Source organism: Lissotriton vulgaris, chromosome 2_1 (assembly GCF_964263255.1).
Source record: "Lissotriton vulgaris chromosome 2_1, aLisVul1.2, whole genome shotgun sequence".
Lineage (NCBI taxonomy): Eukaryota > Metazoa > Chordata > Amphibia > Caudata > Salamandridae > Lissotriton > Lissotriton vulgaris.
In genome coordinates, this window is record NC_141687.1 from 405491498 (window position 1) to 405516568 (window position 25071).

At 42.8% G+C, this 25071-nt stretch overlaps 1 protein-coding gene across 1 annotated transcript in view; it reads left to right on the forward strand.

Annotated features, from left to right (window-relative positions):
• Positions 1 to 103: 103 nt before the first annotated feature.
• CYP20A1 (cytochrome P450 family 20 subfamily A member 1) overlaps positions 104 to 25071 on the forward strand; it is a 275234-nt gene continuing 250266 nt past the window's right edge. The window contains exons 1-3 of the mRNA XM_086955289.1: positions 104 to 699; positions 23874 to 23923; positions 24022 to 24188. Of these exons, the coding sequence (XP_086811415.1) occupies positions 628 to 699; positions 23874 to 23923; positions 24022 to 24188 (289 nt within the window). The 5' untranslated portion in view covers positions 104 to 627. The remainder of the gene's footprint in view (positions 700 to 23873; positions 23924 to 24021; positions 24189 to 25071) is intronic.

Genomic DNA, 25071 nt, shown 5'->3' on the forward strand with positions numbered 1-25071 from the left:
CTCCTTTCTACACATATCATTTTCACTGTGTGAGGCTTTCAGGGTGCTTGATTGCTTTAGTCTGTTCCATTTTTGCTTCTGCAACGCCGAAGTTTGCTATGCTGCCGGACAAAGTTTTGGGCTAGGCTGGGCTCTCCGAGCAATCGAGCACACTGGTGGACGTGGAGTGTAGGTCCTGCAGCTGGAGTGGGTGGATTGTGCGTGCATGAGATACTCTGCCCAGCCTAGGAGACTGTCTATCGAAGGCGCTAGGCTGGTGTAGAGTGTAGCATGCTCATGGTGATTCTTGGGCACAGACAGGGTATCTTAGAGTTTGACTGACCGTTCCTTTACTGCAGTGTCCGTACTTCACTGGGACACCTGGACAGTCAGGGCTAACAGTTGTGTTAATGAGGTACAGTCAGTGCTGTACAGGAAATGGTACTGTTGGGGTGCTGAAGGATAGTCAGTGTTCTTCATGTACACAGAGGTGGGGGGTCCTTAGTCGCATGAAGAGTTGTTCCTTCAATCAAAAAAACGTTGCCAAAGGCATAGAGAGGAGCACTTATGATTTGGGCTGGTAGGGCAAAGGGGAAGATTTTCTTTTAGTTAAACACGCTGCTACGGAAGAAAAAAAAGTGAGCGGATATGTTGGACTTCGTGATTTTTGCTATCACGTTCCTGCTGATCTTGGTGGGAGCGGTGCTGTACCTCTACCCAGTGAGTATGAAAGGAGTACCAGAGCGTTGAAAGTGGGGTAAAGGCGGACCAACAATTGATTTGGTGATTAGCATGTGTGTATGTATGTATGCATATGGCCATTACTTTTTAACTTTACGTGATGTACTGTCGCTTTAACTGGCTTATTGTAGCTAAAATGTTACTTGAGCAGGTTTGTGCTGTTCATTTAAATTGAAAGATGGTTCTCTAAATCCGGATTCTTGACGTGTAAAAGTAGTAATTCGGGCGAGGCAGCGCACCACAAGAAATGAGAAATGTACCACACCAATGTATGTGGCAAAAGCTGCTTTCATGAGGCAGGTGCGCATCACAGGAGAATAGAAGAACAAACTCTGGCCATTCCATTACAGACTAGCATTACCCCTCGCTAAACAGATTTTATCCTAAACAATACATCCCCATCGGACCAGCCTTGAACTGTTCAAACAGCTACCCAAAAATTCTCGCTCAAAGCTTTCTTCAGATCTCATCAACTTCATTTGATGCATTCTTTCAAACTTCCAGCCCCCCCCACTTTCCTCACCAGGAGCCGATCCGGCTGCCCAGAAGCATAACCAGCCTTATCGTGGCTTGTAAACCATAATAATGCTTGCCACATCAACATTACCCGCTCACTAGCAACAACTTGCATAAATAATGCAAGCTTGACTCATTCGCGCAGCTCTTAACCACACACACCAAAAACCCATGTTCTAAGTCTGGGTTTGGGAGCCTACCCACTGACTCCTGTCCCCCCCCCCCCCCCCCCCCCCCAAAGAAACATGTCACGAAACCTGCAAAAAGTCCCTCACAGCCCTACATCACAGATAGCACTCCCCGTACCTATCCCCAAACCAATTACCTATCAACAGTACTAAGACCACCACTTTGACCAATAGGCCCCGTTTTGGCTTCAGAAAGGCCCAATTTTGGCTTCAGAAAGTGGATATTTGCCTTAATCCAGTGGAACGTTGTTATGTTTACTGTCTCTTTAAAAGAACACTGTGTACCCTACATCACAGATATAATGATTACATTCTAAGTACAGAGTCAGTTGCTGTATCTTGCTGTTGATGGTTGTATCAATAAACCTGCTCTTCCAACTTATCCTGTTTAAGAGCTTTTATCCCTGGCGACGAGGGTCAAGGCTTGATTGGGGACAAGCATTTACAACCATTAACTCCCCAACAATTGGAATTTTGGTTTGAACTTGGTTTGGACAAATTTGACAAATTTGAACTTTGGATTCATCTTGGACTTGGACTAACTACTGTACTTGGATACTGTACAGATACTACAGATTATTCGGATTTATTGCTTCCTACTTCCTTTGAATTGACTATTTGCTTATTGTGAAAAACTTGGAATTTCACAATAAAAGAAGAAAAATCGGTTAACTGTTTGTCTGCTATCTACCATATATCTTAAGGATTACTTTGGGATGTTTACTACTTCTGCTGACATTTCAAAAAACAGGTAACTTTTTTTTGGATTTGGTTTACCTGTTCGACCTGCTCGACAGTTACAGTTGCTTCTCGGCACATTGTTTTTCTTTGAAGTCAGCTCCGCGTGTGGCATCGCGTGTAGCCTGCACGCTCCTTCGGCACGTTCTCCAGCTTCTCCGGCATCTTCGTTCTTTGATCGGCCTCTTCCTCACTGAACGCGACGCGACGCTGGAAACAAAAGAACTTTGACCTATGGCGCATAACGCACGCAACGAGCAGCGTCATTTCATCACAGCGGCCATTTTGAATCTCCACACTAACTCATCACGCCGATGCGCACGGTAGCGCATTTTGGATTTCCATGGTAACTAGCAGCGCATTTTGGTTACAATAATTTCTGATCACGCCGATGTGCACGGCAGCGCATCGATGTATTCACAAATCATTTATTGAATACTTATATCATAAAATATACAACGTCGATGTGCACGACAGCACATTGACTCTCTCCATAATTTTGTATGACAAGTGTGTTATATCCTCTTTATTCAAGTGTTATATCCTCTTTATTCAAAAGATAGACATTTCAAATTTTGATTCACGTATTTTGATTCACGTTTTGTTATATGTTCTTTGAGTTTGGTTTTAACTTACTTATTTTAGCAATATGGATACTAGTTCGAGTATGTCACAACCCCCACCATTTCTTTCTGAGGAAGGAGAACCTATACTTCCTTGGAAGAGATGGCGAAATCTGTTTGACTCGTATTTGGTGGCAATTGGGGGCGAAACGTTTTCAGCTGCAAGGAAGCAAGCAATTTTATTGCATAATTTAGGGGTTGAAGGCAGACACACTTATGATAGCATGGATACTATACCTGTGGGTGGAGCTGATGGTGAACCTTCAGATATTTTTGAAATGTCCATGTCTATGTTGGAAAATTATTTTGGTCCCAGAATCAATGTTGTCTTAGAACGCCATAGATTCTTCACTCGCATACAAGGTCCTGTTGAACGAGTAGGTACATATGTAGCTGCCCTAAAAACTCTTGCACGCACGTGTGATTTTGGAGAATTATCCGAATCACTTGTGAGGGATCAGCTCGTAAGATGTACTAACAGCACAAGAGTCCTTGAAAAATTATTATCAAAGAACCCTACTCCGAAAGAGGCTATGGCTATTGTAGAAGGCATGGAGAATACTTCCACTTGGGTTAAAGAGATGAGGAAAAATAAGGAGGAAGCGAATGACACTTTGGATGACAATAAAACGAAAAACCAGGATGTAGTACATGGACTGGGAGAAAATGATTTTTTGGAAGAATGTCCTGATGGTATTGCCAAAGTTTCGGTTAACTCAAGAAACAAACTGTCGCAAAAGAATTCGTTACCTCAGAAGAATGTTCATGAAAGTCGTCCCTCCTTTAGTAAAGAGACTTCTTTACCTAAGGAACGAGACTTTCGGCAACTACGTTCATATACTAATCAGAGATGCATTGTTTCAGATGTGGTAGTTTTTCTCACACCTCTAATTTTCCTAATTGTTTTGTAAGAGACCGCATCTGCAATAATTGTGGGTGTAAAGGACATTATGCTCGTGTTTGTAAGTCTAGCAAAAAGAAAGAGACTAGTGAAAATGTTTCTGACCTTGTACGCACCGTTGTTTTGTCAAATGTAAAAGATTTTGGAGAGAATGTTGATTCTGAACAAATTACTATGCCATTCTGTGATATAGGAATTGACAAGTATGTATTTGAACTCATGGCGGATTCTGGATCTCCTTTCACTTTAATTGGAAACAAAATCTGGGATGAGGTTGTTGGTCTAGAAAATGTTCCACTTTTACTTCCAGACATTGCTCCTCTAAGTTATGGTCGGTCAAAAATAGATATTCTGGGATATACAGTAGCTAAGATTTCTTTCAGGGGTAAAGAAATTACTAGCAAAGTTTATGTAGCTGTTAGAGGGGATAATCTTCTAGGATGGAAACATCAACATGACTTTGGAATAGTCCTAAATCCTTGTGCTAAAAACCCTCGTGACCAAGTCATGCTTATGGAAGAATTGCTTTCTCGTGTTCTTCCAGATGGGGTTAGCAATGTGTGTGATTATGACAAAATATTTTCTGAATATCCTAAAGTGTTTTCGGATACATTAGGATGTTTAAAAGGATTTGAACACAAGATTATCCTTAAGAAGTCGGCAAAACCATGTGTATATAAAGTTAGAAAAGTACAGAATATGATGGTTGAGCCCCTGAAACTGGAGATTGAGAAATTATTGAAATTAGGAGTAATAGAAGAGATTGAGTCATCAGAATAGTTAAGTCCGGTGGTTTTGGCACCCAAGGATGGTGGCAAAGCTGTGAGGATGTGTGTGGGTTTGCGTGTACTTAATGAATGTATTTGGGTTGATCGGCAGCCCCTGCCAAATATATCTGAATCAATCAGTATCATGAAAGGAGCAAACATTTTCAGTGTTCTAGACCTCTCTTCAGCGAACCACCAGATTGTTTTACATCAGGAGTCTAGACACTTAACATCCTTTGTTACGTCCATTGGTGCTTATCAGTTCTTAAGAATGCCCTTTGGGTTTGCCTCGGCTGCTGCTTGCTTTCAAAGAGTGATGAAAATGGTCCTTGTAGATCTACGGAATGTGATGTTTTTCCAGGACGATATTTTGATTCATGGTGTGGATGTAAGTGAGCATGATGCAGTGTTAAGATCAGTTTTGGACAGATTAAGTGATAGGGGATTCACAGTTAAGAGAGAGAAGTGTAGAATTGGTTTGGATTCAGTCACTTATCTTGGACATGTAATTTCAGGGAATGGGATACAACCAAAGTTAGAGTTGGCTGAGAGTATTGTTAAGGCACCGGCTACGGAAGATAAAGACCAGGCTAAATCTTTTTTAGGCATAGCGGAATTTTATTCCAAGTTTGTCAAAGGTTTTGCGAGCATTGTTGAACCTATAAGATCTCTTTTGAAAAAGGGTGTACGGTTCATTTGGTCTAGAGATTGTGAAGAAGCTTTCCGGTCAATAAAGACTGAGATTGGTAAAATGCCCACTTTGGGCCATTTTGATTCTAAACTAAAAACTATTGTCACAACCGATGCCAGCCTTAAAGGTCTTGGCGCAGTACTTTCTCAGATTGTCTATGGGGAGGAAGTCGTAGTGGCCTTTGCTTCAAGAGCTTTGAAGGATGCAGAAATAAATTAATCTTGCAATGAGAGGGAAGCGTTGGCAGTATTTTGGTCGATACATCATTTTAAATTCTTTTTGTGGGGAATTCCGTTTGTTGTTGGGTCTGACCATCGCCCTACTATTCAAATATTTTCTTGTCATCAGAGTGATCATTTGACACCCAGATTGAAAAGATAGAGTGAGGTACTACAAGAATTTAATTTTATTGTGCAATACATTTCTGGCCAAAATAACAAGCCTGCGGACTGTTTATCTAGGTTGCCGATTGAAAGAGATTGTTTTTCATGTAGCGTGGAGTGTGTAAATTGGATATTGGAATCTTCTTTATCTAAGGATGAATGGTTGAGTTGTGTTGCGGATGATGTCGTTTTCCAGTCTTTGAGGGATGTCATCAGAAATGGTTGGCCTAGGTATGATCAACTTGACAATGAGTTAAAGTCATATTGGACGGTGAGAAATGATTTTACGTTTTGGCAGGATAACTTATTGAGAGGCGACAGGCTTGTGCCTCCGAGTGTTTTGAGAGAGAAAGTTGTTAACTTGGCTCACAAAGGTCATTTGGGGAGGAACCTCACCAAGGCTCGAATCAGAGAGAGATATTGGTGGCCTGGTATGGATCGGATGGTGGAAGCTGTTGTTAAGGATTGTCATTTGTGCGCAGCTAATGACAAATCACACACCACTAGCCAGTCTCCTCTTTCTCCAGTAGAAGTTCCGGTTACAGTTTGGACTAAAGTTGGGTTGGATATTGCGGGTCCTTTTGAGCTCATGCCCTCACATGAGAGGTTTGTGGTATTGTTGGTAGATTATACTTCGAAGTGGGTGATTTAAAAATGCATGGGTGTGGTGAATTCTAGAGCCATAATTGAGTTTCTTAAGGATGTGTTTGTGTCAGAAGGGGTGCCTAAGTATGTGCTCACTGACAATGGGGTACAATTTACCTCCAATGAGATGGATGTTTTTCTTAAAGATCTTGGAATTGTTCACCAGAAGACAGCTCTTTATTCGCCTCAAGCGAATGGACTTACTGAGCAGGGTTGTAAAGAGTTGTGCGCAAAGGGCCTTGGAGTTTAAAGTTTCTTTCAGTAGTGTGTTGAGGGAGACTTGGTGGGCACATCGTACAGTTCCCAATGCTGTCATGCAGAAGTCTCCTTTTGAAGCCTTAAGGGGGAGAATGGCTAATTCCAAGCTCAACCCAGCTTGGCTTCCTGAGAAGATTTGTGATGATAGTGTTGAGAATGAGTTGAGAAGAAGAGATGCGTTGGCTAAGTGTCAATGGAAGTATAAACAACGCTATGATGATAGGATGGCTGTTAAATTCAGGAAATGGAATGTGGGTGATAGTGTTCTTGTGAAGAAACCAAAATATGGACTCAAGGGTACTTCCAATTTCAGTGGTCCTTTCATCATTACTGACATTAACCCCTTCGATGCTGGTGACGGAACCATTCCGTCATCAGTCATGGTTGAGCTGTGCTGATGACGGAATGGTTCTGTCATGACCACACCCTGTTCTGGAATGTCCAGCACCGGGGAAGAATCTGCGCCGTACGGAAGGTGTTAAGAAAAATGTTGTGACTTTAGACAATGGGTGCACTTGGAACATGTCTAGATTGCCTAAAGTGTACTGAGTTTAAGAATCCTTCTTATAATGGTTCTGGGTCCATTGATAATTCTAGTCGCACTCGCACTTCTTCTAGTCTTAGTCAATAAAATGTGCTTGGTAGATCAAGACAATCTCCTAGGTCAAGACAGACTCCTAGGAAATTTAGGGATTATGTTCTGTATTAATTTATCCTTTTATACTGTTTCTCCTTATGCTATTTTATCTTTAAGTTTCATTTTTCTTTCTTTTATTATGGTTAGGGGATGTGTTATGTTTACTGTCTCTTTAAAAGAACACTGTGTACTCTACATCACAGATAGAATGATTACATTCTAAGTACAGAGTCAGTTGCTGTATCTTGCTGTTGATGGTTGTATCAATAAACCTGCTCTTCCAACTTATCCTGTTTAAGAGCTTTTATCAAACGTACACAGCTTAACTGCCAGACACATGCTAATCTTGTCCTTACTTTGGTCAACCTGAATGACTGTTTTGTGTTTGTTGCCAGTGAACTCCAGTGTTTGTTGCCAATTAACTAATGAATATTTGCTGGTTGTTGTCAGCCACCTAGTTTCTTTCAGTATGGCACTTCTCAACTTACTATTTCCCATTCAGTCCATTACATATTAAGTAAATGTTTCTTGTTGGATTCGCAATTTTCCTAAAACTTATTTCAAGAGATCAGCAAGACCAGCTGGTGATAAGACCTACATTCCTTGGTTGATACAGTAGTGAGTTGTTTCCTCCATTCTGAACATAATGGTGGGCTGGACTTCACTAGAGACTTCATCTTTATGAACCTCTACCTCCTACCTCCTTTGGAGATGCTATAAATCTTAATAACAACACATGGTGTGAGCAGAGCTAGTAGGCAACTGATTTTTTTTATTTTAATAGAAGACTTAAACTTGGAGAAGCAATCAAAGTATTGCTTACTGCATTGTTGAGGAAATAATTATTGTTGAAAACAAACACAATATTTATCTACTGGACAATAACAGCATAAAATGTGCCATCAGAGACTCCAGGATCGACGCCTGGTCACTTCTTGAATAATCCAATGCATTCTTGAACCTCCAGTCTTAATTAATATCAACTGAACACATTTGGCTAACAAACAGGAAAGCATTACTTGGTAGCAGGAAAGGCGAGGACTATAACATGCAGTCTTTTATGACGTATATTAATTTCCCCTTTTGTTGCCTTTTTATAATAACTGCACCTAAGCGGACACCTGCAATGTATCCACCATGCACTTACTGACCCAACCCTTCTTGTACCTTCCTTATACTGCCCCACAGTATTTAATTACTGTATTATGTTTTGCTATTGTGCTGCAGTTTGAAAAAATCAAGAGCTCAACACTATATAAATCCTAGGTTAAGCATATGTGACAAGAAAATACGTTATTCCCTGATCATCTGATGACAGTGATGACTTTAGGCTCAGCCGGTATGATGACTAGTGTGGCTCTTACTGGGGATAGGCATCGCTATCCCCAGTTGCAGATGAAGAAACTTGAGAAATCCAAGTGACTGTACTGCAGTTACTGGAGGCAGAGTGTAGAATAAAATACAGACAGTGTCTCAAGTGAATCAGATAAAATGAAAGACTTGAAGGGCATTTTTTTGGAGGACAGGCTCGTATAACTGCGAATAAACGGCGACCATCTTGAAAGAGTCTAACCTTCAAGAAACTTTATTGATCGCTGGAACCCATCAAAACTTGCAATGATGACTATGAAAGCACACATGAAATGAATGCCCTGTTTCCGTGTGACTAAACAAAATGGCCTCAGTGAAAAATAAAAAATATATAAAAATGAAGAAAGTGAAAAAACGAACAAAAATGAAGGGAAAACATAAATGTGAATAAATCTTCAAAACAAATTGCAATGTTGCGTTCTGCCGCTAGATCCTGCATACTATGCATGAATCATATGTCCTTTGTTTAGATATGTTATGACATCAAAAGTACATTCATCTTATCAATCAAGAATTCCTACTGTCAACACTTTAAAACCCTACTAGATGAGTAAGTTTAGTTATAATTGGTTGCTCTCTGTAACTATTATTGAAAACGCACCTTTTGTACTGGTCTGTAAGGATCCTAACCTGTAAGGTTACGTTGATAAAGTGTTAAACACTACATTCCTATTTATCGGAAACAAATCATGTCCAACTTATCATTGAGGCCCTTCGGCATTAAATACGAAACCCAAAAGAGCTATCAGGGGAGTGGCTTGTATCTGATTTTAGTGATCTGTCTTATGATTCTAAACACTTCTGTCCAGTACCTTTCTATCGGTCCACATTCCCATGATAAGTGCGAGAACGTGGCGTTCTGATCTCCACACCTCCAACAATTGGAGTCTGGGTGTATGCCCATATGGTGCAGCTGAAAAGGTGTTCGGTACAGTCTGTGTAAGAAGTTAAAATGTATAAGTCGAAGTCTATAATTTGGCAAGAGTTTTTCTAGTTGCGCACAGCAGTCCTGTTCTGTTTGTCCATCATTTCAATGTTAAGGTCTCCTTCTCATTCTGTCTTGGACGTGGGGTGCACTATAGGCAACTCCCCTTGCGTAATACTGTAAATTTGTGTGATCAATTTGCGAGGTGAAGGGTTGGACAGTACATTTTCTAGCACTGGCAGCACAGGAGGTTCCTGAGGAAATGACTTGCATCTAGCTCTACATGCGGCTCTTATCTGGTAGTACAGTAACATGTCTGATGCCGTCGGCTCCTGTAGGGGACACATCTTCTGTAATGTCAGGAAAATCCCATCTGGGTATATGTCTCCTCCTTTCACCAATGTATTCGCCTTAGCTCTCAGTGTGGCTGCCTTATCAGTTAATGGAAATAGGAGTGGGTTCCCTCCTAATGGCTTGGAAGGAGTATATAGTTCCTCCTGACGAGCTCTCTTTGCAATCCCCCTCCACACCCATTGCGTTGCTTCCACCCTGTCAATTTCTAAATGTGGCCTTTTATTAGGCTGGTATACTGCTGAGGCTAGCGGAATGGGAGCTACTCTGTCCACCCTGAGTAAATGGAAGTGTCAACAAATTCCAGGAGAGACTGGGCTGTTTGGCCGCCCACACCAAGTCAAGAATGTGGGTTCTGAGTCGCCTAAAAAAGTGAGTGTTAAGCAGCATTGGGATATTGACAAACAAGTAAGGTAGTTTAGGCAATATCACTATTTTAGTGATAGCTATACGACCTATCAGTGATAGCTGCAACGATTTCCATAGCTGAATCTTCCTTTCTTTCCAGTCTACTACTCTGTCGTAGTTTGCAAGCCAGATTTCATGTAGCGATCTGCTTATCCATATTCCCAAGTATTTTACTTCGCCGCTAGCCCACAGTAGTGTCGGGAACCGGAACCATTATGGATTTTGATCAGTTTATTTGAATGCCAGTCAACCCGCCATATCTGATCAATTCTCTCATGACTACTACAACGTTTTCCTTGGGATTGGTCAAATATATTATCATATCATCTGCATACAACAAGATTAACAAGCCTCTGGATGTGAACCCTGTGCTCCTATGTGTATGATGTTGTCTCAGTCTAGCCGCCAATGGTTCCATAGCAATTGCGAACAATCGAGGCGACAAGGGGCAGCCCTGTCATGTCCCCCTAGTTACCGCAAAGGGTTTCGATATCTGCCCATTAACTCAAACTCTCGCCGTTGGGTTTGTGTATATCAATTGAATCTGTTTAATAAAGAGAGGACTTAGTCACATTCGAGTAAACAAGACAAACGGAAACTTCCATTCTAAGGAGTCAAACGCTTTAGTAGCATCTAACAGTGCGGCAGATGCCTGTACATGGGGGGCCAAGTAGTGAAGAAGTCCGAACATCGTTCTCAAGTTGTGTGAGGTTGAACGACCTGGTATAAAACCGGATTGGTCTGATAAGGCTATCTGCGGGAGCATCGGTTGTTGTCTGGTTGCAAGAAGTTTGGCATAGATCTTAGCATCCAAGTTTATAAGGGATAGTGGGCGGTAGGAATCGGGCACCGTGGGATCTTTGTCTGGATTCAATAGTGCGACTATAGAAGCTTCACACAGTGTGGGAGGGAGGATGCCCGTCTCTATAGCTTCTAAGTATACCTGAAGCAAATGGGGAGCAAGGATGTCCATGTATTCCTTGTAAAAGGCCGCCGTTAGCCCGTCAGCCCCAGGAGCTTTCCCTGCTGGCATACTGCTTATAACTTGCCTAACGTCTTCTACTGTGATAGGGAGCTCCATGTACTGCCGTGCACCAACATTGAACCAGGCCAGGGCCAAAGTGTGTAAATAGTCGACTATGTCAGTCTGGGAAGGGTTGAGTATCGAAGTATATAACGTTTCATAGTAATGGGACATTGTGTTCAATATTTCAGGCGGTGTCTTGACCAGTTCACCTTCTGCCGTGCGAATTTCCGTTATATATTCAGCACCCCTAAGTGGTCTGAGTAGGCCTGCTAATGTTTTTCCCGCGCTCTCTTCCTCCCCATATCTTCTGGCCTGTGCATGCTTATGTAGACATGCTGTTTCCCTCTCAGCCTCTGCCTGAAACTCCTTCAATTTAGACCTTATCAGTGCCGTGGTGGCAGTGAAAGGAGACCGCAGCTGCGATTTTTCCAACTTTCTGAGCTCATTCTCCGTCTCAACAGTGTATTGCGTATATCTCTAAGTACTCCTGTTTTAAGTGCTACACAATCCCCCCTTATCACTGCTTTAAACGCTACCCATAGCAACCCAGGTGAATCCACCGTATCCTCGTTCAGTGTGAAATAATCATCCATTTTCCCTCTCCGTTCCTTTCGGAATACTTGGTCTAACAGTGGATCGGAGGGGAACCTCCAACTAAATGGTGTTATGTATGGCCTTGGGACTTTAAATTGCACCTGGGTGGGTGCATGATCAGACAGAGTGTGTGGGTGTTGTATAGCATTAGTGACTCAGGTGTGAATATCCCTGGAGACTAGCCAAAAATCTAGCCTCGACCAAGCATTGCGATGATTCGTCACACACGTGCCTTCCCTTAGCGCTGGGTGTAGCGCTCTCCATGAATCGACTAAATAGAGGTCAGTTAAGATATCTTGCAGCATGGCCGCCGCCTTTGGGTGATGGTCGCATGAGGTTCCTTGCCTGTCATCTGAATCCGAGAGAACCCTGTGCTCCTATGTGTATGATGTTGTCTCAGCCTAGCCGCCAATGGTTGCATAGGTTAAAATCACCACCCCAAATGATTGCCGTGTTATTCATTGCCTGAACTTTTCGCTAGATGAACGCAAAGCACTCCGGATCGTCTGTGTTCGGGCCATATGTGTTTACAATTACAGTGGGTGTATTGTATAGTTGGTGTATTTTATAGAGTGTATAGAGTGCCTCGTAGTAGAATATATCTACCTTCCCTGTCCAGTATTGTTTGGTGGGTTCGCCAGTGGAGTCCCTTACGGATCAATATTGCTACCCCCCTTGAATACATTGAGTATCCAGCTTCCACAACCTCACCCATCTAGTATAACGACGCATGCCAGCCATCGCCCTTGTCAAGTGTGTTTACTGTAGTAAGCAGATGTCTACCCTGTGTCTCTGGAGATAGGAGTGTATTAACCTTGCCTTCCGTCGATCGTTTAGACCCCTAACATTCCATGTGAGGCAAGTCATGTGTGTCATTGTGGATGTAAGTAGTACGTATTTTCAAGACACAAAGTTTGCAGAGATTCGATCAGGACAGAGAGGTGGAGCAGTGCAAAAACAATACAATCAAGATTTGCAGCACAACTGTGGCAACATAGCAGTCCGTACATGTCAGTGCATTTCTGTTGAACTTGTTGTACACATCTTATATTACTCCTTGGCAGGGCCCAGTAAAAGAGCATTCCCAACTCCCTCTTCCCATCCACACCAACCCCCCAATCAGGTTGTGGAATCCCACCCCCAACACCACACAACTTAAAACAATTATCTTGCAGTAGTGAACCTAAGGGATTCATCCCATGGGGGAACGTGAGGCCGCCGGCGGGACTCCCCTGTACTTATGACAGGGTGGCAGACCCTTAATTTTGCAACCACAAAACTTGCAGCCCATACAGTTCACAGTGGTTCTATCACATTTGTCATGGCTCTTTATAAAAGTATACTCATATGTGACATATTAGCAATGTGGCACATTCAACTAACCCTCCAGTTGTCGAATAATCAATTTTTCAACAAATCATGCACACAAACTTATCTGAATATCCAGCGTAAAGGAAGGAAGGACTCCATCATTGTCACTTAGTCGGTTTTCAGTTTGTGTATCACTCGACGATGCTCTTTGCTTGTGTTCTTTACCCATTTGCCTCTATTGCCAATGCGGCCTTGGCATCAGTAAAGAAGGTGGGCTTGCCATGACCCTGAATCCGTAGCTTGGCAGGGTAGATCAATGAGTTGTTAGAAAATCTTCTTCGCGGGTATGAACTCCCTGTGAGCCGCCTGCACTTGTAGCGTAAAACCATGTCATGGCGATGTCATTGCCCTTATACTGTATGGCCCCTTTCTCACGCCCCAGTCTGAGGATCACGTCTCGGTCTCTGTAGTTGAGTACTCTCGCCAGTATAGGTCTCGGTGGAGCACATGGCCTTGGCCTGGAACCCAGTGTCCTATGGGTGCATTCTATTAAAAACATTGCAGATAAGTCTGATCCAAAAAGCTCTGTCATCATTGTTTCAATGTATTTTTCTATATTTTGTATGTCTGTTGTTACCGCAACTCCTGTAATTCTTATGTTATTCCTTCTCGATCTCGCTTCCAAATCCTCGTTCTTTTGCCTGATGACAATCAGCACTCCATTCATATCGCACAACTTCTTGTCCATGTCCGTTTGTCCTTCTTCTGTCTCATTAACTCTAGTTTCAAGTACGCTCATACGGCCTTTCTGCTTTTCCACTCTTTGCGTTGTCCTATCCATTCTCTCATCAACGGAATCCAATTTGTAGTCTATTCCTTGAAGACTGGTCTTCAGGTCTTTCAACATTGATTGGATATCTTCTTCTGGCGGTGCAGTACTTGTGGTATCCTCGGTTTGATTTTGTAGACTGGACTCTCCATCCACCATTTTGCTGGATTTCTTATCAAAGGCGATCTTAGGTTGTCGTGTGTCCGGTTTTCACATCTTATCTACTTCAGAAAATGTTAGGTGCCTCCGCTATGTGGCTTGCCCCCCTGGTGCGCAGCGCCGGGTACAACTATGTGGCACAAATCCGCTTTAGCTCTTCACTTCGATTTTGGTCCTCCTCTCTTCCAACTTCAATTTGCAGTGAGACCACACGCTTCTTGCAAAGTGGAGCTCCAGGCCCCGTGCACGGTGTTTCTCAGTGCAACGTGTATGCCTCGCCCTCTCGGCATCATTCAGTTGTCTCTCTCTACCCTGCAGGTGGACCACCACTTGAAAAACCGTGTATTCACTCAGACGGTCTTACTCACCGCCCCGTGCATGTGGTGTTCTCGATACGCATCAGGCCTGCAGTCCAAAGCTTTGGCTTCTAGCGCCATAGTGCAGCGTTGTACGTTATTTTCCACCTCTGCTTCTGGCTCAGTATATCTAGGTGATGCTGCACTATATGGGATGTCTGTCTGCCAGTGTTCACAGCAGGGCCCTTGAAGTAATGCTACCCTATAAGCCGCCCATGCGGTCAGTTCCCTATTCCAGGACTCCTTCTTGCATTTAGGGTCTTAGGCGCCTTCGTTTAATTTTGTCCTCCCGCCACCTCCGTGCAACCACTGCCCGTCCGCCTGAGCAAGGGCAGTGCCTCTCTGTAAAAAGCCACGTCTGCTAATGTGCCAGTCTGCAGTTGCCCCCGTATGCAGCAGACAGACAGTTGCTCCTGGACCGGTATTACACCCGCGATCCCCCTCGCTCAGCCAGTATTTTTCCAGCGCACTTCTCACGCCGCGGCCAGGGGGAAATGTGCAGCCCCTCGAGTCCCATACAAAATGGCGGTTTCAGGCGTTTCTCTATCCTGTGCAGTCGAGTGTCGTGCACAGGAGGTGTAGGCGTCTCTGCCGGCCCTCGTATGTAATTAAAGACCGCGCACCTTACTTACAGTTCAAACGCAGTCCCGGCCAGCTCTCCAAGGGTGGTTCTCCACTTCCCCGAATATCAGAGCTCAGGCTATCCAGCCTCGCGAAATCTCCCCACTGTGAATAATGGGCATATAATCCTAAAAGCGCACCAGATCTCTCTCGCTATGCCGCCGGCTTGCTTGCGTGGAACCAGGGAGTCATGGACCCAACGGGTTATTCTCCACCACACCTACGCCATCCCTTCCGCCGCAGCTCATACCGCTTCCTCTCCTCGCTGCCCGGATCAGCAGCCACTAGAGTCCCCTGCTTAGTTTAACGGCGTCTGCAGCAGGCCGCACGTCGTCTCCCACCTCTATTTTCGATGGCTTTTTCAATCGGGCGAGCCCCTGTGGAAGCGCTGTGTGCGCACGAACTTCACCTATAGTGGGCTTACGATTTGGGCCATATAAAAACGGATATTTGTCGGATTTGTGTAGGTCTGCCGGCGGAGCCGCTCTAACTCGCGGCCATTCCACAGCACGACGAAGCCACGCCCCTCGAGCATGGATGGAGTTAAGGCAGAACTACATAAAAGAAGTTTGGACTGTAAAAAAAACACAACAAACTAAAATTTGGTTAAAATTATTGGAAATAAGCAAATCAAATAGCAACAAGAATTTTTTTGTGGAAAAAAATAACATAGCAAATGGATCTTTCCACCAACACAATGCAACTATCCTAGAGGCATACTGGATAGCCCACTTAACCAAAAGCAACGTGAATGAAAATATTAATCACCAAGTCATGAATACAGTCTATAACGTAGTGCATCAACCAAAAAAAGACAACTTAGAAAACTAATTTGAGAAAAATTGGCTTTTCAAACAAGATAAATCGTTCTGGGCAGAATTTTTCACTCCACTATTCAACCATGCTTTTCAAACATTCGGTACCCGATATTCAAAGCAGGTGCCAGTTCGGTACCCGATATTCAAAGCAGGTGCCAGGTCAGACCCTGCGAACTTTAGGCTAATCGCCCTAATGGAAGAAGAAGCAAAAATATATGCCTCAAACCTCCTGATAGCCCTGGAAGAATGGGTCTCCTCCAATAAGATCATCCCAGTCACACAGACAGGCTTTAGAACCAGTACAAATACGTTGTACAATCTTTTGGCTTTGAATCTCCTCGTAGAAAATGTCAAACGAAAATCCACCAAATTGTACACCTGCTTCGTCGATCTAAGAGCAGCATTTGACATGGTACCTAGAGGGGTGTTCCTCCATCACTACTACGGGCAATCGTTAATCTGTATATATCCACTTGGGTCCAGATAAAACTGGGCAATGGAGAAAGTACCACAGCAAGGATTCCTACGTGCATCAGGTTAAAGCAGGGATGCGCGCTGGCACCTAGTCTCTTTAATATCTTTACCGCGGACTTATATAGGAGGCTATCAGAAGTGCAAAGTGACCCCCCGGAAATCGCAAACTGCAAAATAAGAAGTTTGCAATACGCAGACGACATTGTCTTATGCAGTCAGATGCCAGTGGGACTCCAGCGCTTGATTACAAAGTTGGTGGAATACACCAAGGAGGTCGGGTTGTCTCTAAACTACAAGAAAACTAAGGTCGTGTTTCTCAGCAAAAACGGTGCCTAATAGGGGAAATTACCAGTGGCATGCAGCAGGAAATAGAATTGAGCAGAGTGCCTCCTATAAATACCTGGGATAAGTGGTCGACACAAGGTTCACACTCAAAGACCACCTAAACACCAGAAAAGCTCAAGCAAATAAATTACGATTTGCACTGAACATGTTAAAACTGAAAGTGTCCATCTAATTCTCATCTACTAAAAGTCATTGCTGCCAAGTTCCTCCCAACTCTTACATATGGCTCCGAATTATACAAAGGACAAGATGACAACTTCTTGAACCTACTGTAATCGGGCCCATTTAAACAAGCCTCCCAGATTCCACAGTATACATCTCAAGCCCAAGTCCGCTTGGAATTCGGGTTGTTAAACCAACATCAGATTAGACAAGGGGCAGTAATAAAGATGTACTGGAAATTAAATGCAGCACCAGAGGACTCCCTGCTGGGGTACTGCTGGACAGAAATAAAGAACCAACCCAAAGGAGGAAAAGCTTGGCACACCGTACTCGAACAAGCATTGACAACGATTGACACGCATGACTCTCGGAACACAGATTATAGTTTCAATGCATTCAAAAAAATAATCAACAATGCAGCAAAGCTAAAAGCTTGAATAATGGATAAAACTGCCCTATCGAAGAAAAAACACGCTGGATGGTCTTATCCTCATATGAGATGCGATTGCCTCAACCGTACCTCGTCCAGCACATAACCCCATAGACCCAGCATCAGCAACTTTTGGTCAGGTTGGGAGCCTTCACCACAAAAGACCAGATTCCAAAATGGAAACAGTTATGGCCAACCATGCTTTGCAGGCTTTGTGGCTGAGCCGAGGAGTCCCTCATCCATCTAGTGTGCATTTGCTCAGCTGTGAATATGCTGAGACAGCAATATATACTCCATGCACTTAGCATTTCACAAATTAGATCTCGTCGACCTGCGATCATGCAGCTATTGAACTGCAATTCGCTTCAGACCACTTCCAGGGCAACCACATTTTTGCAGAAAGTCAGCTCTTTATTGTCTAAATCAAACACAGAGCCAACGCGTATGTATTTTGCACATGATTTTCAAACAGGAGACAGACGACTGTGAACTTTTAGAAATCAACTTGTTTTAAAATTCACAATGCACATGGTACCACACAGGCATCTGAGACTTTGTAATACCTAGTTTATATATGCACACTGTCCATGATCGCAGCAGCGTAGTCAAGGATTCATGCACACCAGCACTTTTTGTATATAACTGCCGGAATGAAATATGATGACCGCCTGCAATGAGAGACATACTGCACCATAGGACTGCACTTTAAACTCCTGATTCCAGCCAATATGCAGTAGACTAGCAAAACCTGGTACCAAACACAATATTGCACAAGTTTTTAGCAACAGGGATAAAGGAAACCAAAAAATTGAGTAATAACCTGTGTATCGATCAATGTGTACTAATTATGTTGAATTCTGATCTCTCTTTTTAAACATCATTGCTTATTGTGTTTTTATTGACAAATTTCGATGATTTTTTGTAATGGTTTTAATTAACTACATGCAATACATTTTTACTTACTCACCATCTCAAAAATATCACTAGCAATATGCAATGCTCATGTTTACGGTTTGATATTACTTCCTCAGGCGAGGGAGAGCCAAGCCACCATCTTTGACAGAGAGCTCAGGACGGGGCTTCTTCCCTTGCCACAAGAAGTAACACAACATTTGGTTGGCTTCAATAAAAAAAATTGCCAAACTGTGATCAAAATATTAAAAAACACAAAACAAGGGAAGGATCGACATCTTAATAAGCGCTACCTGTCCTACAATGGATAGCAGTAGATTATGCAAATTAGTTCATATTGAATGCGCCTTATTAAGCGCAGGGATGTAGTTCAACTTATTTAGGTCTAAAAAGCTGTGGGAGACAAAAACATCTAAGTACCTTGTAGGGCGAATAGCCAAAGCTTGCTTTTGCATATCTATAAGTAAGATAGAGGACAATTAATGGTACAAAAGAACTTTGGATTTGGCTTGGTTATCTTGTAGCTCCTGATTGTATTTTAGTAAAAGTATTTTGCACGTTATTGGCTGTGCCTGCTAAATAAAGAATAACGTCGTCGGCAAACATTTTTAATTTCATAGCACCATGGAGCCGAGGCAGAATTTCTAGATCTTGTCCGAGGGCCGCTGCCAACGGTTCCACAAAGAGAGCAAAGAGCACTGGCGACATGGGGCAGCCTTGTTTCATACCCCTAGAAATATGGATAAGTCCTGCGGCTTGCGACTTAATCTGAATATTGGCCCTAGCCTTAGCATATAGGTTATTCTACAACCTATCCAAGTTAGAAGGGAATCAAAGCGCAGTAAAATCGCGAACAGTTCCTCCCACTGCACGTGATCAAAAGCCATCTCGGCATCGAGCATAATTATAGTGGCTTTGATCTTATTGGTTGCATAGTAGTCGATTGTTTGAGCAAGAACGTTTGTGTTCACTGACATTGTTCTCTTGGGCAAAAATCCAATTTGGTCACCATTTTCTAATTATGACGCAGCTGGGGCTAGTGGTAGCATCATGATTTTAGCAAAGAGTTTATATTTGTAATTTAAGAGGCTGATCGGGTGATACCAACCTGGTTGTTCAGGCAGTTTCTCTTTTTGAGAAAGTCGACGATAACTGACTCCGTGAACCCCTTAAAGATTTCACATCCATCAATGATTTTGTTTAAAAGTACGACTAGAAAATTCAGTGACTGTGATGTGAACATTTTATAAAATTTGGGTGGCAGCCCATCATTGTCAAATGCTTTGTCATTAGGCAGAAGCTTAATAGCTTCTTAAACTCCTTACACGTAATGGGAGCCCCGACCCTATCCCAAAGTTCGCTATTCAATGAGGGATGTTTTAGCAGGTGCAAGACCGCTTCAATCGAGCTAGATGGTGGAGGCATAGAGATCTGTGTAATGATCCAAAAAACACCATGCCAATCTGCTCGATGTCTGTTACAATACAATTCTGTTTGAAATCAAAGATTGCTTTAATGGCTCCCTGGTTGCGTTTTGTTTAACTGACCACGCCATAAAGCAACCCATATGCTCGCTCTCTTCATAACATCACTGAAAACAAGACCTCTGATTGACTAAATCCCTGGAAGGGAGTGCGGGGGGGGGGCTAATTACCACGTGAGCCCCAGCCATGAGGGAACTTGAGGGGGTGATGGAGACACTGGGGAGGAGGAGTAGGCGAGGGGATGGGTTTCCAGCAATAATCAGGTTGCAAAAGTCCAAGCAGCTGTGGTACTCTGAGCAGCTGCACAAGTACATAAATCCAGGCATTTTTGGGGTATAGCACAATTGGTACAGATTAGTCAGGGACAGGCCGGCTGGAAATTTAGGGTCTACTTCCTTAGGGCTTGATATGGACATATAGGCAGCTAATGCGTAGACATCACTATGACCATCCCGTGAATAACAATGGAGGACATTAGGGTTGTTTCCTGGAACACCAATGGAATCAATAATCATAGTAAGATTATATGTATTCTGTCATGGTATAACTCAGTGGACACCCAAATAATATTACTCCTAGAGTGCATTTGAAGGCTTCTGCTAAACAACCAATTACTCCAAAGTTTGTGTCTCAGGCGTTCTACACATCCTCAAAAGCAGCAGCTAGAGGGGTGGTCATTCTTCTAATCCATAATTGTAATGACAAAGTTCTATGGGTAGTGTGGGATCCCAATACTAGGTGGATTTAGGTTAGTTTGCAGACTTACAATCAAACTATTCATCTATTCCGGTGTGAAGGGACAGAAGAGGACGAGGTAACTATCTTAGAAAAACTTTACAATGTACTGGCCCCGCTTACAGGTCTAATATGAATCAGAGGGTATTTTGCCCGACATCCAGGATGTAATACACTATTGCTCTCGTCAAAATGAACGTCGGAATAAGCCAAAATCATCTCGGTTTCCGGACCATTTGGGACGGGATCTTGCTTTGGTTGATCCCTGGTGAGCTGACCACCCTAGGGGATGAGAGTATGCTTGTTTTCCAAACGCTTCATTTCTGCGTCTCACACCAATTACTTTTTTAGTCTCACATAGTTGGAAAAGAGTTAAATCAGATATACTCTCGCAACCATTTTACAACAGCTCCGCTCCTTTTTTAGACCTCAAAAGGAGTGGTCCTGCGAAGGTGCAACCAAGGTGGTCACTAGACAAATCAATATTAACGGAGGAGGGATGAATTACAACTATGTGAGTGGCACTGGAGGAATTCCTTCAGAGTAATATGGTTTCGGCCTCTAGTTTTTAGGTCTCGCGACCTATCAATGCGCGCAAGCGCATTGAGCGGAGCGAGAATTCAAGTGCTCGAAATCCTCGTCAAACCAAGGGCTTCTTGCGCTGCGGTTTTCATTAAGTTCATGTGAATCACGTGACCAAACAAGCATGCACATTCACGGCCGCACAGCACATCAAAGGGCTTCTCCCAGCGTGCGCTGTGCGGCTTCTCCTCCCCTAATTATTCATGGCCGGCCGTACTTTCAGTTTCCCGGCCGCTCTGCATTATCAGGTACGTGTTGTTTCACTTTGTCTCCGTGCGTGCGTCTCCCTCGTGGTTTTCCCCCACCACTCGTGTTGTTCTCTCCCTTGTTTCTGTTTGGGGGGCATGTAATGCCTTCATCCAGGGGGAAACAATTTCTTGTTCAGCCTAAATTAATAAAGCAAGACATGAAGAAATTGCTGCCCTGCAACAAGATCTGAAATTAGCTCACACCGGAGGACCTCCGATTACACACTGCAGAATCCAACGCTAGTATTTCCTTGGCAAGCCTGCAACCTAAACATTTATTTTCCTCCAGGGATTTAGTCCATGGACGTGGATTACCCTATACTAAGACAGCAGAAACAAATATACTGATGCCCAACATTACAAATCCCTCATTGAATGGCAAGTATAAACACCTGAACAATTATTTTAAGTATTTGCATAATAAATGCTTACTGCATCTTTTATTCCGTACCAGTTTTCTGGAAGGCACCCCACATTTTCTGGGTTTTGTTTTATCACTTATTTTCCATATTTATGTAAAGCCATAACAAGATCTTCTTTATCTAATCAAATAGTGAGAGACATTAGACATTCATACTGTTGGTTTATATTGATGCAAGTGAAATAGATAAGTGTCAGTGACTAAAATAAAAATTGAAATATTTGTTTTTTGCTACAAGACTAAACTTTAAAAGGTGTGTGCAGTTTAGCACCAGACACATTTAATATTTCCTTTTCCAAAAATATTCTCCACCATAGTTTTTGAACGTTTTGTGCAAACTCATATTCTTACTCTAAATGTAAACTGATTCAAACCTCACACTAACTGGAGTCTATTTGGCATAGTATGCACCCTGTCCAACCAGGAGCCACAATTGTAGTCCGGGTATGAAAAATACACATTAACTAGTACTAGGGACTTACTAGGAAATCAAATATACCAACAATGGAGAATTTAAATAGCCTTACATTTTATACATAGAACGCATGCACGTTAGCACTGGTCAGCAGTGGTTAACTGCCCAGAGCCCTAAAGCCAGCAAAAACGAAATTCAGCAAACGATCAAAAACTGGTGGTCAGAAGCAAAAAGACTGGGCAAACCATGCCAAAAGATGCCAGGTCTAACAGAGTCCTACACACAAACCTAACCTCAAATCTAACCGGTTCTCTAACCTACCATAGCCTTTAACACAATGATACATTCTACCATGAACTTCTTTTTATCCTAAACCTCAAATCTATCCTTACATATAAATACAGCTGTAACAATTCACACAACTTTGTCTACCCTAATCCTAAAATGCTGACATCTTTGATAATACAAAAAGATTCCAATGTTTAAGGATATTTTCATAATTATTCAAGCTATCAATTCTTAATTTCTACTTTTCACCATTCTGTGTTCTGTTTAGCATATTTTCATTATAATACCGGATTACAAATGGTTTCCTTCAATATCTAGAGCTCATGTTGAGCCAGTCGTCATTGATTTCCTTGCAGTCCTGTCCATAGTTTTGCTTGACTATGGAGCTCAAGGTGTTGACGAAGCAAAACTGAGATGTGGACGTTCATGGGCTTCTGGATATGGCTTGGCAAGGGGTTGTCTTTGAGGTCCCTCAGAGCGGTACCTAAAAGTCTCCTCTAATGGAGCCTTGGTAGGTGTCTGGTGCAGGGTTCGTTTGACGCTGCCTGATGGTCTGTGCATTCTGGCCTTCAACTCCTTGTTTTTTATGCGCTCCTAAAGCAGCTGCAGGCCGGTAATTCCAGCTGAGCAGTCTTTGAAAAGAACATGCAATGTGCTGGGCTCTGCATCCAGCTAGACCCTTAAATGACATTTACTCCCCTAAGTTTCCATCTTGCATTTGACGTTTACATAAACCCAGATTTATTGTACATCTCCATTTGGGGCTAGAATGCCATTGAAAGAGCTGTGAAGTGGCAAGAAATGCCCAGAATGATGATTCAACTTGAGGAAACAAACAAAAATTAAACTGACTATTGAGCAGTCCAGAAACCAATGGGTAAGCACAATCTCATTTGATAATAATAATCCAGTGATGTTTGTACGTTTTATTTATCATGCTATTAATAAGAAGAACAATACACTCACTGCTACAGGAATCTTCCTTTATGTGGTCGCTTGTACCAATTTATCTCCCAATAATCAACTGCATTCCCTACTGCTAATGACATCTATCCTCAAAAATTGGTACAACTGTCAGTAAAATGATCACAGCCAGCTTGTCTTTAACATAATACTCTTCCCACTCATGTAAGGAAATAGCCACCACCTAAACCCGCCTCCCTGTGTACTCCTCAGCAGGCACCAGGAACTGCCATATTGATGCAATATGAAATATTGAAAATAAATATGTTCTTCCGAATATGCTGATACTACTGTAATAGAATATATTACTTTCCAAGAATATCTTTTCCACAAAAAGGCCCGAAAAGTATCAAGCCGAAAGCCAGAAGTTTTCTCTCTTCTATAGTTTTTATGCACCTTTCATAAAAAAAAAGTACTTCCTGTGTTTGAGGAAATCTTTGTGCAGGTCGGATGCTCACAAGGGTGGAGGAGAGTGAGAACAACTCACGGTCTTAAGACTCCACTAAATGTTCCACTGTGAAACGGGCATTTCTCGACTTTTATCTAATATTTGTTTTCTTTCCTCTCTCTTCCACAGGCCTCCAGGCAGTCTTCAGGTATTCCCGGCCTGCCGCCCACAGATGAGAAGTAAGTCCACCCAGAACGTGTCCCATCAGTAGTCCTCTTAGTCTTTAGCATGAGTCTTAAAACGCTGTTTTCCAATGTTTTGTTCCTTATTACCACAGAGATGGAAACCTGCAGGACATAGTGAGCTGCGGCAGCCTGCACGAGTTCCTCGTGAACCTGCATGAGAAGTTTGGGCCTGTGGCATCGTTTTGGTTTGGAAGGCGCCTGGTGGTCAGCCTGGGGTCCCTCGATCTTTTTCGGCAGCACATCAACCCTAACCGGACCTGTAAGTGTTGCTGTTAGCCCAATAAATTCCCTGGTCTCTCTTTCAGGAGGTCGAGCAATTGTATTGTTTTCCCGCCAGAACCAGTGCGTTGGATGTTTCTCATTCACTAAAAGCAGCCTCTTGTTCCTCTGTTTCATAGCATAGTGATTTGCATCTCACTGGATAGCGGTGCCTTTTCACTGCAGGACTTCAGGCTTTTCGAGTACAGTAGTCCATATTCTTGTTTCTGGGATCGCACCTTTTCCCTACATATTTTTTCCTCACTGACTTCAGGAGTAGACTCGAGACCTGGCTGTTCGAGTAGCTCTGCTAGAGCGCGCAGTTTTCCCCAGGTCACCCGAGTTACCAATTCCTTCACACGCACTGGGCCCTTGGCGTGAAAAGAAACCTTTTATTACTCCACTAATTTGTTTGGGTGATCCGGGGTGAGGATTTCTCCTCCTGCACGCTGCTAAGAGTAATCAAGTTTGGATTTACCTCTGCTTACCATGTACCCGACTTACCACGGGCACAATTCTTACGACGGACCTGGAGCTATTAGGGAAAATAGTAGACAGGCCTAACATCCAATACACTTTAAAATCAGTAATATACTTTCCACAATTCTGTAAAATGACCACAGACACCTGATGAAGTCAAAGAAACTTTATATAAGAATTCAAAGAGAAGATGCCAAGATAATAAGCGATACACAGAGTAATATATCAAACATTAAAATCAACACCAATAGGTAACTTTGCATCAAAAATAAGACCATTAGGATATATGGGAAACTAAAGGTAGAAGTTTTAGAACAAAAACTAGTCACTGCAATTTTATACTAGAACGTAGGATTGGGGATGAGACCTAGAACATGTACTTAACCTAAGTATTTAAGCTATTC